At 38.6% G+C, this 18,515-nt stretch overlaps 1 protein-coding gene across 8 annotated transcripts in view; it reads left to right on the top strand.

Moving 5' to 3' along the window:
* EXOC1 (exocyst complex component 1) overlaps positions 1-18,515 on the top strand; it is a 99,609-nt gene that overhangs the window by 23,681 nt on the left and 57,413 nt on the right. For 3 of the 8 annotated variants that reach the window (XM_073608415.1, XM_073608413.1, XM_073608414.1), the window contains 5 exons: positions 481-590; positions 7,804-7,944; positions 11,170-11,275; positions 13,694-13,729; positions 14,489-14,533. In XM_073608415.1, the coding sequence (XP_073464516.1) occupies positions 481-590; positions 7,804-7,944; positions 11,170-11,275; positions 13,694-13,729; positions 14,489-14,533 (438 nt within the window). The remainder of the gene's footprint in view (positions 1-480; positions 591-7,803; positions 7,945-11,169; positions 11,276-13,693; positions 13,730-14,488; positions 14,534-18,515) is intronic. The other 5 variants (XM_073608418.1, XM_073608416.1, XM_073608420.1 and 2 more) reach the window with 3 other exon arrangements.

Genomic DNA, 18,515 nt, shown 5'->3' with positions numbered 1-18,515 from the left:
AATGTTTATTGAGAGAGTGACGTTCCGCTTTAAAGGATGACTGTACCCAACATCACTGTGTGGCTCTGCCTTGAACTGTACTGCCTTTTCTTCTGGAAGAGTCCTTGTCAAGTCCTCTTCATTCTGCACCTGTTCATTCCTATGGTGGGCCCTCCAAATCGGAATGCATTGGGTGTGCATGTGCAGGGTGAAGAGGATGAGCTGTTGCTGGCCTCGACCTGAAATTACTACATGATTCTGACCATCTGGATTCAATATTTGTCTTTTTTTTTTGACCATGCTCTTTAAAAGAAGATATTGGATTTCCATGCTCATTCTGCTTTTTCTAAGCACTGTCCTGAGCAGAAGGGGTCTCAGAAAATCCTCCGAACATTAGACTTTAAGTGCAAATCTAATCTGTTGATATTCATTTTAATCAGGTCTGTAGCAGTCAATTTTTTGCTCCTTGCGATGACCTACTGACTTCTTGTTCCTGTTTAGGACACTCCATGCTTCAAGCTGTAATACAGCAACAACAGCTCTTCACTGACCTCCGAGAGCAGTTTGCTCGCCGACTAGCCAGCCACCTAAACAATGTATTTGTCCAACAGGTACTTCTATCATTTCATTACTCTATCTTTATTATGTTTATTTTAAAGCCTGAGCAGATAATTTTTGTAGCAAAGTAAAATATAAATATGTGAAACAAATGCATGGGACTGAAGACCCAAGCAACTGATAGAAACCCTTTAGGAAGTCTAAGTAACACACAAAAGGAAATGGAAATGCACTCGCCAACAACCATCCAGGGATAACAACAGGTAAATATCAGAGAATATGCTATTGGCCCTTTCCAAGGCCCTGAAGTCAAGGCACTTTACTACACTTTGTGTTCCCACAAGCCATTCTACAAGTTGGCCTTTACTAAAGAAACCAGTCAATAGAGAAGGAGGGCTGGCATTGTTCATCTCTTTCTGAAGATGTTAGATTCCTGGCTGTTATCCTGCCCCATGGTCTTTAATATGTTCAGAACAAGAATCAGAAAAAACTGAGCATAACAGAAGTCCTTCTCAGCATAATTGTGTCAGGTAGGTCTATTAAGGTATTGAATAAGTGGGTCAGAAGTAGTGTTAAACATGGCATCCTCCAAAGCTTCCCTTCTCACAGGTTTCCTTTAATGGGACATGTCAACCACAGCAGATGCTGTACAGCCTCTCTTTCTGGTAAAGGGGACATAATCCTTAGAAGCTGAGTTGAAGTGGAACTAAGGGCATTATACTGCCTCCTTTCTAACAGTCCGGATCCCTTGTCAGTAACTGCATCATCTCCCCAGGTGCCGGCCTTTGGGCATCCCCATTTGTCGGCGCGGGATGATGTAACTCCTGTGCATGTGTAGGAGTTGGTCATCCCGCCACACAGGGACCTTGCCAGTGATGTAAGCTGAACCTACATGCTGCAGAAGACTGTGAGCAGGCAGGTAGGAAGGTGTATTTTATTGCAAAAGAGACACTATGGGGTAGAGCTACTAAAACGGATGCACTGGTGCAGCTGTGCATGGTAACCAATACGTTTCTAACTTTAACTTGTTCAATTAAGCTTTGGCAATAAAAACTGGAAGCTGATTGGTTTCTATGCAGAGTTGCACCAGATTGCACTCTCCGGCTTTAGTAAATAACCCCCTAAATGTCTGTTGTGTGATAATTGCCTGCCTGCCCGCAGTCTGTTGTAAAATGCATTTAGTTCTGCTGTAACAAAAAAGCGCTAATGATTCTCATTCGGTAATGCAGCTTAGCAGAGCACATCTCTGTACAGCTTAATGGTTTTCCAGTTTGACTTCTTCTGTAGAATATCTGCAAGTTGTTTCCTTTGCGTTGAGTGGAGCACATAGCATTATGTGGTTCTGTGGAGTATCTCCATTTATTTTTATGTATTTTCCTAAAGCACTACCGCCATGCTCTTCACATGTTCTGAAACTCTTATACTACTTTACAGTGTCAGAATGACATATATACATATTTAAAGTGCTTTCTGCTTTCAAGCAAACATTTCAAAATATATATATATATATATATATATATATATATATATATATATATATATATATATATATATATATATATATATATATATATATATATACATACAGTCAGGTCCATAAATATTCGTGGCCTGTATCTTTCAGGTTTGTGCTTTTTCCAACATATGCAAAATTTCCTTCCACAGGCTTGTATGCCACAGCCTACAAGATTTAACAACTAGCAGCAGGAACCATTGCATGCAGTGGGGGTAGCAGGTATTTGACCCCTTTGAGGTCGATTTACCTGCAGCGAGGGATTGAGGAGGTAGAGCAGGATTCAATATTTGCATTACCGAGCTCCCAGTAGTGGAGAATCCCACAGGTTCACTTTAAGCTTATTAGGTTATAACTTCATCAATATTTTATTCTTCCTGCCTACTTTTTTTTTTTAGCATTTTCTCTTTTTTTCCTTTCTATGTCAAACTTTTATTTTTTATCTTCTACTAGTTTACTCAGATGTTCCCTCACTTATATAGCAGGTCCTACTATCTCTCTATGGCAGTGAGTACTCTGTGTGGAGATGAAGGCAATGTTTGTGTAATGTTTGTATGGTTGATATTCTGTTCTGCCCTCCCATTGCAAATTTTCAGTACTAACAATATGTGTGGAATAGCCTGCATTTATTGTGTAATCCAATGGAAACGTCTAGATTTTTGTCTTTTTTTTATAATAAAGTGGAACACTTATTAAATACATATGTTACCAGATATGTTTACTAGATTTTAAATTCTGCTCAGCTGGTCCTGTGATTGCACATCTGTAGCCCATTGTGTAGACATGGACATGATGATGGTGTGCTGATTAATTGTGCAGCGAGCAGGCTGGGGGTGGAGATCTGACTTAGGAAGCTGAATTGCTGAACCAGAAATAAGTGTGTCACCTGCCTGGTTGTCCATTATAACAGATTTTTGTAAAACTCAAGAATACTTCTATAGAATTACAAGTGCTTTAATAGTTATTTTATTTTTTAATCATGTATTTAGTGTGTGCCTGGAGTTATTATTAATATTTATTTTTAGATCTGGATAGTGGAGAGGGATTAGAACGCCTGTCAGGCATTTATTGCTTGCTATGCCACCTTTAGGGTGATTCACCCTATGTGTCCTGTTTACCTTTATCACCAAGAGCTAAAGTGAAAGAAAATCCCAAATTTTAGGTTGTTCCCAGAACAGGAATAGAGGGGAAATTTTCCAATGGGTACAGAAAGTGAAGGGAAAAGGAACACAGTTTAAAAAAAAAAAAAAAAAAAAAAAGCCTGACAGGGGTATTAATCCTCCCATATTCTATCCAAAGTAAAAAAAAAGTTTTGCCTTAAATTCTACTTTAAGGATTTGGAGGGTTTTCAAGGTTTTGGGTTCCTCATCTTATTAGATCTTCAAATTTCAATTGGTCCTTCTTTGTAAAAACCTTGCAAGCTAGGAAAATATATGAGCAACTTAAAGTGGACCTTCCATGCAAATGGAAGGCCTGTCTCCCTGCCAGCCCCCACCACCCAATCAAATCTGCTGTGAATAAATCTTTAAACAGTAAGGGCACTTTCACAATGAGCGGCGTTTTTGCAGAGCTTTTTCGGCCACTAGCTGGTGAAAAAAGGGTTAAAAGTGCCTGCAAAGTGCCGCTTCGGTGGCACTGCCTATTGATTTCAATGGGCAGGGGCATTGTAGGAGCGGTGTATACACCACTCCTACAGCGTCTCAAAGATGCAGCTTGCAGGACCTTTTTGAGCTTCCTGCTAGTGCACCGTCCCAGTGTGAAAGCCTGCGGGCTTTCACATTGGAGTGAAAGGAGAGGTGCTATTTTTAGCGCTATAGTGCCTGTAAAGCGCCTCAGTGTGAAAGGGGTCTAAAGATTTTATAAGCAACACGATGAGCTACCTACCTCTGTCCTGGGTTCTGGGAGCTGCCGATGACGACACCGCCTCCTGGTCATTCGAAGTTCTGCAGGAATGTACTCCTTCAAAGGGGTGGAATGCATTCTCGCAGGATTTTGAGTGCCTCACTACCTCAGGAGGCAGTAGTAAGGTACAGTGATGTCACCCGTGCCTCCCAAAAGTTAAGATCAAGGTATTTTTTTAACTTTTGGTGTGTGTGTGTGTGTGTGTGTTTTTTAATTTTATTTTTTATTTATTTGTTTATTATTATTTTGAATGTTAATTTTGTTAGGGGTCGGGGGCTGGCAGGGAAGCAGATTTTCTTTTCCTCATGGAAGGTCTGCTTTAAAGGTACACTCCATTCATAAACGACGATATTTTTTGCATTGAAGCTAAACCTGGATTTAATAAAAAGGGACCTACCTCAAGTTTTTTTGCTAGAGGTAAAACTTTTTTAATTTTCGAAAGAGTAAGGGAGGGTTATAACCCCATCAGTTTTTTTTTTTTTTTTTTGCCATCTGTATCCCATCTTAAAGATTTCCCTACGTTCCTGTCCTGAAACCAAAACCAAGAAGAGAGAGGAAATTTCTCCAAAGGGAGGGAATCCTGTGGTGTCACCAGAATTAGTGTCTCTATTGGAAGGTTTCCCCTTTATTCCTGTCTTATGTCAACCCAAAATTTGGGATTTTCTTTTACTTTAACTTTTGATGTTAACGGTAAACAAGACCAATAGGGTAAATCTAGCATTGTAGTTACATTATCTGTATTAAGTTGGAAATTCACTTAATAATTGTAGTTGTATTTGTTTTGTTCCACTTTTTATAAATGAGTCGAAAGTCAAATGAAAGTGCTTATTATCAGTTTGATGTGGCTGCTACTAAATTCTTTTCATGTTATGGATGCTGAACTAACCTATGGAATGAATTAGGTTAAATTAAAGCCAGGAACTACAAATGCTTGTTTGTATAAAAGCTGGAAATGTTTTTTGCGGTGATGAGTACGGAATAACCGTAGAGTCTACTAATTACCTTTTCTTGGAAATGTCTGTATAGCACAATGTAGGAGATTATATTGTCTTTCATGATTTTTAGCAAGTAATGACATGTATTGAAAGGCTGTAACAGATGAACCTTTTTTATGGCACAGTAAGTGACTCGGACCAATGCAATCTTTCATCTCTCAAGAGGCCTTATCCTTAATAGGCTGGCCACAACGGCATCAAATTCATATTAACTCACTTTTATTTACATTTGATCAGAATTTAGGATCGTAATTGGGAAAATGTATCTTTTAATGATCCACAACCCTTTGGAATTTGTCAACCATTTTCTAACCTAACCACTTCATGGGAAAAGATATATATATATTTATTTATTTATTTATTTTAGGTACTTATATAGCGCCGTCAATTTACGCAGCGCTTTACATATACATTGTACATTCACATCAGTCCCTACCCTCGAGGAGCTTACAATCTAAGGTCCCTAACTCACATTCATACGTATACTAGGGACAATTTAGACAGGATCCAAATAACCTACCAGCATGTCTTTGGAGTGTGGGAGGAAACCAGAGTACCCGGAGGAAACCCACGCAAGCACAGGGAGAACATGCAAACTCCAGGCAGGTAGTGTCGTGGTTGGGATTCGAACCGGCGACCCTTCTTACTGCTAGGCGAAAGTGCTACCCACTATACCACTGTGCCATTTAAACCCTCTCAGCTGTAATGTGAAGGAGAGGTAAGTGGCCACAAATATTTAGATTTATTTACATTTTTTCTTAAGTGCCTGATATTCGAGCATGGAAATGCCATGAACTGTTAAAGGGCAGTAACGCCACAATACGCCACCATAGATTGAAATTCTGCAGCACCAGCAAGGTCCCCCTCCTCAAGAAGGCACATGTACAGTCCCGTCTGAACATCTAAAGTGATTCAGAGAAGAATTGGGAGAAAGTGCTGAGGTCAGATGAGACCAAAATTTTGCTCTTTGGCATTAACTCAAATCGCTGTGTTTGGAGGAAGAAGAATGCTGACTATGACTCTAAGAATACCATCCCTACAGTCAATCACGGAGGTGGAAACATTATGCTTTGAGGCTGTTTTTATGCTAAAGGCACAGGCCGACCCAATGGACGGGGCCATGTATTTTAAAATCTTGGATGAGAACCTTCTTATTTTACTCATTTTACTTATTTAATATATCATTATACTTATTTTACAATCTTATTTTACTCACTGAAATGCAACTCAATTTATAACATTTGTATGTGTTTTTTTCTGGATTTTTGATTGATGTTCTGTCTCTATCATTTAAAATACACCTATGATAAAATTATAGACCCTTCATTTCTTTGTAAGTGGGCACTTATAAAATCTGCAGGGGATAAAATACTTATTTTCCCCACTGTAGGTCCTATGAGGAGAGCCAGTATTGTATTTTCAAAAACCTATAATTGTATGCTGGTGGAGGTTCCTTAATCTCTTGTATGTAAGATTAAGTTAACTATTGTAGAAGACTTTATCGCTTTTGTGGACTTTATCGCTTTCCTTTTGCACTTCAAAACCCCATAATTCATGGGACCATTTTACATGGGACGACTTGTTTACAAAAATGAATGGCATCATTTTATATAAGATGACTTGTTTACAGCACCTTAGGCACGCATATATCTGATTAATACCATAGAGTGAGCCATTCTAGAAAATACATAATTAATGGAACAAGTATAATGCCCATGACAGGTATTTCATAGTTAAGCCCAATTAGAGATTCAGGAGTAAGCCTTTTACTCTAACAAAAGCCTTACTAATTTATGAGAAGCTTTCCCGTGTGTACTAAGCAGTTTTACTCTGTGACAACTTGCAGGGTGTGCATGCTTCAGAAAGGCACATGTATCAGTTAGTAACTGCAGTTGACAGGGGCTTGTTAAATTTTTTTCCATGAATTGGCCGGTGTTGGTCATAAAGGTTTTTTGTCCATGGCAAGAAGATTATAGGATTTAGGGTTTCTCCCTGACCCAAACAGTCACTGGGCACCATGTATTGCCCAGCTGATGGTTTGAATCAGTTTACACTGGTGTTGGTTTCTCAGCAATGCATGCTTTTGGTGCAAAACCTGTACATAATTGGCACAGACACTGCCAGAGCAGGTTAAGGTAAGTACACAAAAGAGTTTAGTGTTAGGTTTAGAGGTTAGGTGTTGGGGGTGGGGTGCGTGTTTAAAGGCACATTTGTAGGAGGAATGCTAAGTGTTGGGGTTGGAGGAGTGGTCAAGATACAGATGTGGGGTTTACTACTTATTAATGGCTTCCTTTTTGGGGGTTTGGTATTGCTCAGGAAGGGACTTTGTTAGCGGTAGGTGGTTTAGTGCATAGTAAAATAGGGGTCAACTTCAGTATAAACATTAACATCTTGGGAACATGATGGCAAGAAAAAAAAGTGCTTTGGCAGGTGAAACGGACCACGTATATGTATTTAACCTCTATATTAAAGTGTTGTAAAGGCAGAAGGTTTTTTAGCTTAATGCATTCTATGGGGGCGGGCTGGGCCGCAGCGCCATGTCTGAATGAACACACGGAGCTGTGACTCAGCTCGGGTGCCCTGATAGCAAAAGATACTTGCTGTGGGGGCACTCAACAGAAGGGTGAGGCCAGGAGCATACTGAAGAGGGATCCAAGAAGAGGAGGATCTGGGCTGTTCTGTGCAAAACCACTGTACAGATCAGGTAAGTATAACATGTTTGTTATTTTTAACTAAAAAAACCCAAGCCTTTACAATCACTTTAAGCTGTTTGTCTGGAGTTCATCTTTAAAGAAGGTGGAAGTGGGGTGCAGGTTTTGTTATAAAAATGTGTTTTTCTTTGTGATCTGTACATAGGGCCACGATCAGACTTCCACACTTTCAGTTGAAATGACCCTACCAAACCATCATCCTTTCCACCGAGATCTTCTACGATATGCCAAACTGATGGAGTGGCTGAAAAACACAGAATATGCTAGATATGAAGGACTTATGAAGGTTTGTATTTTTCCTTTTTTTTATGTATTTCCTTTCATGTTGAGACCCTCTAGGTCAATTATAATCACATTTTGAGAATTTTAGCAAATGTCTTTGTAGGTTTTACCTGCTGCTGTTCTGTTAAAATTTACAAATGTATTTCAGGTAAGTGGGAAGAGCTACCGGTTACAACCACATGGTCAGTCCATGTAATAAAAATCAGCAGTGAGCTAGTCACATGAGCAAAAAATTGTATTTCCAGAGTCAATTTGTATAGAAAACGCAAGTGTTGACATGGTTATATGGAAGCAGTTTTTTTTTTACATTTCGGGCAGTTTTAAAAAATCAAATGGCTACAGATTAAAGTCATGCATTTTTAAAAAAAATACTAACAGAATTACGGAATGTCTCCATAGAGCAGTTAAATTTGCTTTATTGGTGTGTTTCCACAAAAGGAATTTTTGCTTTAGGCGATGTGAAGTTGCTTTGGTGAGCATTCTTGGGTACTTCTGCTCTAAATAGGATAGAACACAAGTAGGTAATCCAAATAACAAGTAAACTTTGAGAGGTAAAGCTGACCATACACAGAAATATACCCCGGGACAGGCCCCAGGGGAAAAAAGGTTAATCCCTCCCCATATAACAATTATGAAGCACTTTAGAGGGGTATTATTAAGCAGAATAATGAATTTCATTAATGAAAACATTTGTTGTCAACTTTTAAATTACAAAAATCCCAAAACCCCTCAAAAATGTATATTCCTTTTTTTTTTTTTTCCCTGGGGCCTGTCCCAGGGTATATTTCTGTTATTGGTTCAAGTGATCGGTCAAAAACCCCACACACTGTTATATATTTTTAGGTGAGCAGGCAGCCGTCTGTTTATCAAATTTCCCCCATTGGGCAGATTGTTGCTATATTATTAAAGCTGGCCATACACCAGTAGAATGAGGTTTGCATGTAAATATGAAAATTCTGAAAAGTCATACTATTTTGCTCAGACCTGCTACTTGAATGGAATCCATAGTGTATTATACAGTTTTTTTTTCTTTTGTACCTTTCATGTGCGCATTGATATATGTAAGTGTTTTTTTTTTTTTTTTTTTTTTTTTTTTTACCCCCAAACAAAAACCACATTCACAGTTAGAATTTAATTTTTTCTTTGAGAAAAAAAATCTGTCCAGCTCATTCATTTTTTTTTTTTTTTTTTTTTTTTTCCTTTTTGAACAAAATTCTACTAGTGTATGGTTGGCTTTAGTTCAAGAGTGAAGGTTCGGATTATTACAAATACCCATGAATTTGTATGGGAATCATACTTAAATTCCATTCAAACTCTAGAATTGAGACTTTCATTTATTGACATAAAAAGACTGTTGAGTAACTTGATAAGGCATTCTGTAACTTTTACAGCTCATTTAAAATCAGGAAGTGTGATAAACGAGATGTGGTGAAGCATGTATCCATGCCAGATTTCATATTATCTAATCAATACTCTACTTCCCCTCTGCTTTTACCAGGGAATCTTTCTCAATACAAGCCATTATTGATTAAACACAGTTTATTGCTGGAAGCAAAATGTATCATTAAACCTAATTAATGACTGGCCTTTCTTAAAGGGCGCTTGTTGACATATGACCATGCCTATTTTTATATCGGATGTAAAGAAGATGAGCAAATATTCTCTGAATTCTGAGCACTCGTTAAAATATAATTGTATACAGATCCATTACCATTTCGTTTTCTTCAGGTTTCCAAATTCTGTTGGTTTTCATAGTAATGTAACAGAAGAGAGTACATACACACAGTAGAAACAACAGCAAGCAGTTCCAAAGTTCCAACCTCACTGACTATTCACATAAGAATATTCGACAGGGAGTGTCTGGTCATAATGATAGTCTGGCTGAAATCAGGGTGGTGATTGTCTTGAGTATAGGGCTCCTAGGATATCGTGAATTGTCTCTCCTTATATAAGAAACGTTTGTTTAGGAAATCTGTTTTTTTAATAGAGGTATCCCATTCTGTTCATCTGGTCTTTGAAATGCACTTTAATAGCTTGGAGCAAAGTTTCTCCAAAAAAAAAATTCAGTCAAAGCACTTGTTTTTTTTTTGGGGGGGGGGTCTTCATTTAATGTTAAATATTAATCGATCGCCTCTGATATGTTTTTATTTTCTTATTTTTTTTAATTATCAAGAAAAAAACTGGCCAAAAAATAGGTGAGGATATCACATATATCTATACTATTTGCTGTTTGTACCAGTATTGGTGGCAAGAAAAAATGATGTGCATTTTGCGGATGTTTTTTTTTTTTTTTTAATCATCCCACAAAAACACACTGACACCAAATATAAAACCTACTGGCATTGACCCTAACGTGGACACAGACTTTTTTTTTTTTTTTCTTTCTAGCAACGCAAAAAGATCCAGTTTATCGTATAGAAGCGGCCTCCAAGGCTGGCCATAGACGGAGCAAATTTCTTTGCTGCAACCACTTGATTCCCCCATCACCACAGACTTTGTTGACAGGGGATTCCCTCCCACCGAGCCATTGTGTTCTCCCAGCAGAGTGATTATTGCTAGTGGCTATAACAGCCGCTAGCAATAATCTCATGTAAAATCCGGCAGGCTGGTTGTACCCAAGTTGACCGACTTTGGTACATTCAGCCTGCCCATACATGGTCGAATCATCTATGGCCAGCTTAACACTAGTGATCATTGTGGATGGCTATCTCCGTGATCGTATGATCAGATGCCAGTCGAATTTGAGACCAGGAGCTACCGGTGACAACGCAATCTCTGTGCTGGGGGCGCACAATTGACTACTTTCCAAATACACAGGGAAAAAAGCCAGCTTCCATGATGCTGCTTATATGTTAATGCCATTAATGTCAGGGCTACTGTCGTTTAAGGGCACTCCTGTCTAAACCAGGAGGCAACCCCAGTTGAGAAAGGCTATTTTTTTTTCTCTCACGTGTTCAAGCTGGGCCTTGATTTCAGTTGGATTCCTTAGTGTTTGTTTCCTGCTTGTCTAAACAAAGCAGACCAGTGTTGGTTGCTGTAGCCTGTAAATGCATGCTTTAGTTTAGGCAATGGCTTGGCCCTTTGAGGGAGTGACTTCCACAGCAAGCAAGTCCAGAGCAAATTGGTTTTCCATACAAAATAGAAGATGTCTGTCAAAGCTGAAAGGAAATGTATTTCTCTACAGTAATGATGATGAACGTAAAGAGTGTTTGTGTTCCTTTGTTTGCAGAACTACATTGATTACATTGTGCGGTTATATGACCGAGAGATCAGGGATTTCTTTGAGGTTGCTAAGAACAAGATGACCGGTGCCACCAAAGAAGGAAAAAAGTTTGGTAAGCTAGTAAACACACTTTATGGAAGTATTTGTAACATCATAACATACTTTAAAATATTATACATTTCTGTCTGCTGGAATTTATTTTGAAGGTACAGCAGCACTGACAAGAACATATACTATTGTCTGCTTGAGTAGAGAAAGACTCTTTTGTAGCTCTGGGACCACTTGCCTTATTTGACAGAACTGTAAATCTCATTTCTATTATGTTTTTATAATTCTTATTTAGGATCGTTTTTTCAGAAGCCTATTGTTTGAATAAAACATGTAGTATGTTGGAAATTCAGATCTTCACTGTAAATGTGATTTTTAAAATAACCTAACAAGTCTTTGATCTCTGGATGTGTGATTAATTCTTCTTTCACAGCTCTGGACCTCTTGTAATACCCAGCACATATGACCCATATGCAAATAGATTTATTTTCTACCAAAAAAAAAAAAAAAAAAAAAAACGATTCCATTATACATGCTGATTTAGCACGGATGGATCAGTTTTTCTGCTGTGGCTCTTGTATATTAACATCCAGCCCCAAAAGCTGTCAAAATAACTTAACAGCGGCTGCATCAGTGGCTGGATACAGGCGCAGTTTGACCGACAATTTTCCACCTGGCACTTTCACTTTTTCGGTCAAGGGGTGTCAGGTGGGAGGGGGCTGATGGGGCTACCTATTAGCAAATTTTAATCAGTCCAACAGGAACTGTGGCCAGCTTTAGAATGGAGAAGAGTAGAGCAGCACCATGGGGAATTCAGTGTTCCTCTGCTTTTAGTCGATAGAATACTCATATATAGGGAAAGTAGAATTGACCATATCAGTGCACTGCTTCTCTTTCTGTCCAGTTACAGGCCATGAGCACTTGCTGACCAAGATGTATTGCTAAGCTATGGAGGAGAAAAGTGCAGTCACCTGGTCATCCTGTTTTCTGGCAGAATTGCTTTAGACTAACTGGACAGAAATAAAAACCGTTTGTGGGTCGAACAAGTTATATACATATATTGAAATTGTACATTTTAGACTTTTTGCTTGGGTTCAGCAATAAAAATCCAAACTCAAGTCATTTATTTTTTTTATTTTTTGGCTAGACTGTGAAAGTGTTAAAACAATGTCACAGGGACAAAAATTAATAGAAAAAAAATCTATGAAATGTGGATGACAGGAACAACAAGAGGCACATTGTGTTAGAAGAGCTGGAAATTTTGCATGTAACAATCAGGTTTTTGTTGCTGTCTTTCTGTTGGCTTTATGTCTCAGAAACACCTATTTTCTTAATTGCTTCTTTTGTCATTTGGGCAGAAAGTAAAGGAAAGTCTCCCAAATGGGGGCATGGGCAGGAATAAAAACCTGAAAGAAGAGCTCTTCCATGTTGTAAGAATAACTCCACTTTCTTTGGAAAAAAAAATAGCAAATTAAAAAATATATATATTACAGCATATACTATTGCTGCAAAAGCCATATTCAAATTGAATGCTAATAAAAATAGCTTTTCCTTTTCAATCTGCAGCACTGTAATTTTATGTAAAATGCAATATGGCAACCTGGACATGTTCTGTACACAGATACTGTACGGAGTACCCCCAAGAAATGTAATTTCCTGTGTAATTGACTTACTGATTTTCCGAGAAGTTTGCACTAAGATACAAGTCAGATTTTGGGCATCCCCTGCAACAAAAATGTAATTTCGGGTGAAATCGCATCTAAAGGTAGCAAGACACTTTCCTCATTGGAACCATGCAAGTACAGCAGCTGATTGATAATTACAATGTCACTCCCATTCACTTTGCACATGGACACAGACAAACAGCTATTTTGTACATACTGTAGATCACCCAGGAGGGATTTTTTTTTCTCTCTCTACAAAAGTGTAGTTACTCTTTATGGTTTCTATTAAATTACAGGTGTCTAAAAAAAAAACGAAATGCTGATGTACACCTGTACTCCTACCTAGAACTGTGGAACACCTGCATTTTTAGCTTCCACCTATGAAACCGTTGCATAGCTTGTTTCTTGTGGAAAGATAGATATGTCAGATGGATGCGAAATTATAAATATAGATCTCTTGGGCTAGCTGTCTAATTACTACATGTGTCAATGCTCTAGCATCTCTGCTATGTGTGAACAAGACCTATTCAGATAAAAACGATATCTGAATACAATGCTCTCAAAGATTTGGTGCTTTCCAGCTATTATGTAGCCCTTGCAGAGCTTATCTGATGGATATATATTTTTGAATTGTGCTCTATCACTGGGTTTATCATAGAGTTCTCTATGATGCTTGCACTTCATTGCTTGTGTGAAATGTCATGCTTGCTGACGGTTGGAGGTGTGTGGCTTGGCATGCCTGGTTTTGTGGTGGCCTTGTTATTTGTTACATGGTATGAGCTGTCTTCACACTACACGTTTTTTTCCTTTTAATGCAGATAATGTTGGTTCAACAAGAATAATCAATAAAAACGGTAAAGGAGAAGGCAAACACATTATTGTTTACTAAGTGTATGAAATAACCCCTGATGTTCACCTCCTAAGTCAGAAAACCCTTGTCTTCTTGTGAAATAATCTTGTCTTGTTTCTTACCTAACTTCATATTTACCCACAAGAATCCACAGTGTTCTGGCAAAAAAAACAAAGTCAATGGCACTTCTTCTTTAAAAAAGGTGTGCTGGCATTGGCAATCAATTCAATTTTAACTTTATTCAGCTATAGGTTTAAAAGAATTTAAAATAATAATTAGATTGCTATGGATAACATACTTTCCTATTTATATAGGTTATTAGTGAGGGTCATGTATGACAATTCAACTAGTAGTCCAAAGTATACAAGTCCACTAAATGAACAGTATGGCAAAAAAAGCAAATTACCCTCGAATGAATTTGCATTGGTCCTTTTAAACAGGCATTTAGGCGTAGTTCGCTTCCCTATCTTTGCTAGTGCCTCTTTCATGCCTGAAATGCACATAACCCCATCATCCCTTACATCATACATAAGACTGAAGTTCTAATACAGCTTATGACTGTGTGTGTGTGTTTTTACATGATTGTAAAATGTAAGATTGTCCATGTAACTGTTTACAGCTTAAGATAACTGTAACTGCATAATATAGCCTTCTGCATGTCTTTTCTACTAGTGCTTAACTTACCTCTTGTGCACGGTCTTTGCTAAATGCCTGTTTTCTAATGCATCTTTGTCTTTGATGCTTGCAACTTAATTCATCCCAGCTACGCTGCCTCGAAAAGAGAGTGCCGTGAAACAGGAGACAGAAAGTGAGTATGAGCTGGTCACCTTCAACCAGCATCCTTCCTTGATGCATTCTTGATCTGAGGATAATATATAATGATCCTTGTGGGCTCTGATTGGACAGACTGTTATAGCCTTTTGTTGGCCATGGGTGAACAGAGTTTTCTGCTCAATTGAGATTAATTCTTGTGAGCGGGCTATGAACAATTTAAGGCAAAGTTAAACATACAATCCCCTGTTTTTTTATTTTACCCTTGGAAAAGGTAGCATTGAGGGGTTCCATTCGTCATACAGTTCCTGTGTTTATCATAACTAGGAACTATGAAAGCCAGACTGCTAAAATGTGGTATTGTAGCATAGCCATAAAATGGGTCGATTCTCTATAAGGCCCCTTTCACACTGGGGCGGTGGGTGCGTTGGGGGTAAAGCGCCACTATTTTTAGCGGCGCTTTACCATCAATTTTGAGAAAGGGTTTCGATTACCATCAATTTCGAGAGAGGGTTAAAACCACCGCAAAGCGCTTCTGCAGCAGCGCTATGCCGGCGGTATAGCCACACTGCCCCATTGATTTCAATGGGCATGAGCGGTGAAGGAGCGGTGTATACACCGCTCCTTCACTGCTCCAAAGATGCTGCTAGCAGGACTTTTTTTTTTAGCGTCCTGCCAGCGCACCGCTCCAGTGTGAAAGTCCTTGGGGCTTTCACATTGGAGAGACAGCAGCGGCTCTTTCAGGGCGATTTGCAGGCGCTATTTTTAGCGCTGTAGTGCCTGCAAATCGCCCCAGTGTGAAAGGGGTCTAAGGCATAATGCATTTTACTTTCAAACACTTCAAGCAGTTTCCCAGGAGTTCTGCTGCTGTTAACCGTGGAGATGTGGTAGGTAAATGTAGCTCTTCCATATTACAGGAAGAACGAGAAGAAAGTAGGGGGTTTTAGAATTTTTATTACTAATTTTAACAAAGAAAATTAGTTTGGGGCTCTTCGGTACTCCAAAACTATGCTGTCCTTAGTTTGGTGTTCTGGTTTGGAAAAAAGTGTGTGATGCTTCTATGACCTAATGGGATTGATTTACTAAACCTGGAGAGTGCAAAATCTGGTGCAGTTGTGCATGGTAGCCAATCGGTGTCTAACTTTAGCTTCTTCAAATAAGCTTTGACAAAAAAATAAACCTGGAAACTGATTGGTTTCTGAAAGCTGCACCAAATTTTTCACTCAGTTTTAGTAAATCAATATGTTTTCATAGAATAGAGATGGTTAACTGAGCTGATTCTATGCATTCATTGGGAGAACTGAGAAATATTGTATAAATATTGGAGCCCATCATGGGTGAAGTATCTGTCCAACTAAAGCCAGCACTGTTTGTTTTTTTTTTTTTTTTTTTTTTTAGTATTTTGAGGTTTAGGAGTATGCTTTAATTGCATGGTGTTAGATTATGAATTCTCTTCAAACCCTATGCATGGCCACTACTTCAAAACTCACTAAAATACGCTAGAAGGATTCCTCAAAATTAAAAAAAAAAAAGTTTGTACTTTTTTTTTTATCTTTCCTTAATTTGAGAGATATCCCTACCTACCTAGAGAACGAGCCCATCGCTTCCACCGCTCCTCTGTGTTTTCTGTACTGTGGGAATGTGGTGGAGGGTCTTTATCTGTTTCATCACAAACAGAAGCATCAATGTAGCAGGATTACTGCAGGCTTACCTTCCAGGTGAAGAAGGTTTCTTTCCTGTAGATTTTCAAGCAATAATGTCAGGATGAAATTCTGTGGTGTTATTGTTACTTCTAAGAAACTTTATCTGAGCAGTACTGCCAAAGCCATGCACATTATGATCAGATAACTATTAAGGGTTGAAGATTCTAGTTGGACAGTATCCCTCACAGTAAGCTAGTATAACACTCCTCATAGCTCTATAACATCTTAGACCTCATTCCCACCTAAATGATTTGAAGCGCATTTGCCAAAGTGCTTCAAAGCTCAACCTTAAAATTCCCATTCTATACATCAGTTAAAGGTTGTGGCTCGAAGCTCAAAAAAACTACATGAGCTTCTTTAGGGCCAATAGCACATTTTTGGCTCCTATAGACTTAAGTAGAAGCGCCTGAAAATGCACATAATCCACAATTTTTTTTGACTCTCCTCCTAGTAACAAGCTTTCTATTGGCTAGTTAAGATTACTACTATGAAGCACTTCACTTCCAGCATGTTGTCCTTTCTGCTGGGAGCATGGCTGGAGGAGAGACTGGTCTATTTCTGAATGCTGTGGTAAAAAAAAAAAAAAATCTAATTTAGGTCTAGGGCAGTTATACCAATGATGGGGCACTATTCCCTTCACTGATAACGATGATGGGGCACCATTCCCCCTACTGATACCAATGATGGGGAGCTATTTCTCCCAATAATACCAAACTGCGGCCCATTGCTTGCCTTTATCTGGCTTTATCTTCTCCCACTGACACCAACAGTGGTGCATAAATCCTGCCACTGATTGGACACTGTTCCTCCCACTGATGCCAGTGATGAAGCACTATTCCTCCCATTAATACCAATGATGGGGCACTATTCCTCCCACTAATGCCAACAATGGGGCACTATTCCTCCAAATAACACCAATGATGGGGCACTATTCCTTCCACTGACACCAATGATGGGGCACTACTACTCCCACTGGCACCAATGATGGGGCACTACTACTCTCACTGATACCAATGATGGAGAACTTTTCCCCCCATGGATACCAATGATGGGGTTACTATTCCTCTCACTGATCCCAATGATGGGGCACTATTCCTCTCACTGATTCCAATGATGGGGCACTATTCCTCCCATGGAGACTAATGATGGGGAACTATTCCTCTTACTGATACCAATGATGGGGAGCTATTTCTCCCAATAATACCAATGATGGGGAACTTTTTTTCCAACTAATACCAATGATGGGGCATTTTTCCTTCTGCTATTGATTACAGGCGTTGTATAAAATTGTTTTACTTCCACTGACCACCAAGCTTTGTTTACTTCCACTGATACTGGAATATTTTCTACTCCCAATAGCCACAATCCGGCCCCCATAAAGTCCCTTTGTTTAGAAAGTTTGGAGACCCCTGGTCTAGGTTCTAACTAAACCCTACACTACAGTTATGTTTTTGCTTAGTGGGTTTTTTACAAGCCTGCAGTAGGTGTAAGGATACCTGCCCAGTGATTATATTAATGATACAAGTAATGTATAGGCTGGTAAGCCGGATCATCTCTCAGGTTAAGGATGACATCATAAAAGTTTTCTGGAACTGAAATTATTGGTAAATATAATTGGAAATTCTTTTGTAAAGGACATTAAGATAAAAATTTTGTTTTTTGGTCATTTTTTAGGTTTCTTTTTTTTTTTTCTTTTTAAGCTTTTTTATAATTGTATAAATTATTTCTTTTTTAAAATTAACATTATTTCAATGCGAATGCATGACACATGGTTTTCAAAGCGTTCTGGGCTTTCTAGCAAGAAACCCCAGCACTAATACTCTACATGTATGAATGCACCCAGTGTTTAGCCAAGTAAGACAGACAAGTGCAGCTTGGCCTAAATCGTTTAGGAGTAAGAAGGGGAAGGAATGTGCATCTCCTCAGTGCATAACAAAAAAAAGAGAGTATGTTAAAAAAAATTACAGTTGCTTTTACTCTTTGGGGTTTGTACCATGTGTAATGTACCAGATGCTAATTTTTTTGTAAGATCTTTTTGTACAAAAGTAAAAGGAGCCTGGGGTCACCTCAGAAGTGCCCCTGGCAAAGAGGAGAAACATTTGGACTATCTTGGTACCACAAGGACATAAACAATAGTATATATTTAAAAAAAAAAAAAATAAGAGTTAGTTATATATAAAGAATTAAAACATTGTGGAAAGAACCACATTGACAATAATTGTTAACTACAGTCAATAGTTACAGCCATGTGTACTGCTTAAACATTGTAGAAGAGATGGAGATGACCCCCAGTGTTGAAATTGGGTATTAGATATG

Source organism: Aquarana catesbeiana, linkage group LG01 (genome assembly GCF_042186555.1).
Source record: "Aquarana catesbeiana isolate 2022-GZ linkage group LG01, ASM4218655v1, whole genome shotgun sequence".
Classification (NCBI taxonomy): Eukaryota; Metazoa; Chordata; class Amphibia; order Anura; family Ranidae; genus Aquarana; species Aquarana catesbeiana.
This window is presented reverse-complemented; position numbering and strand designations above follow the sequence as displayed.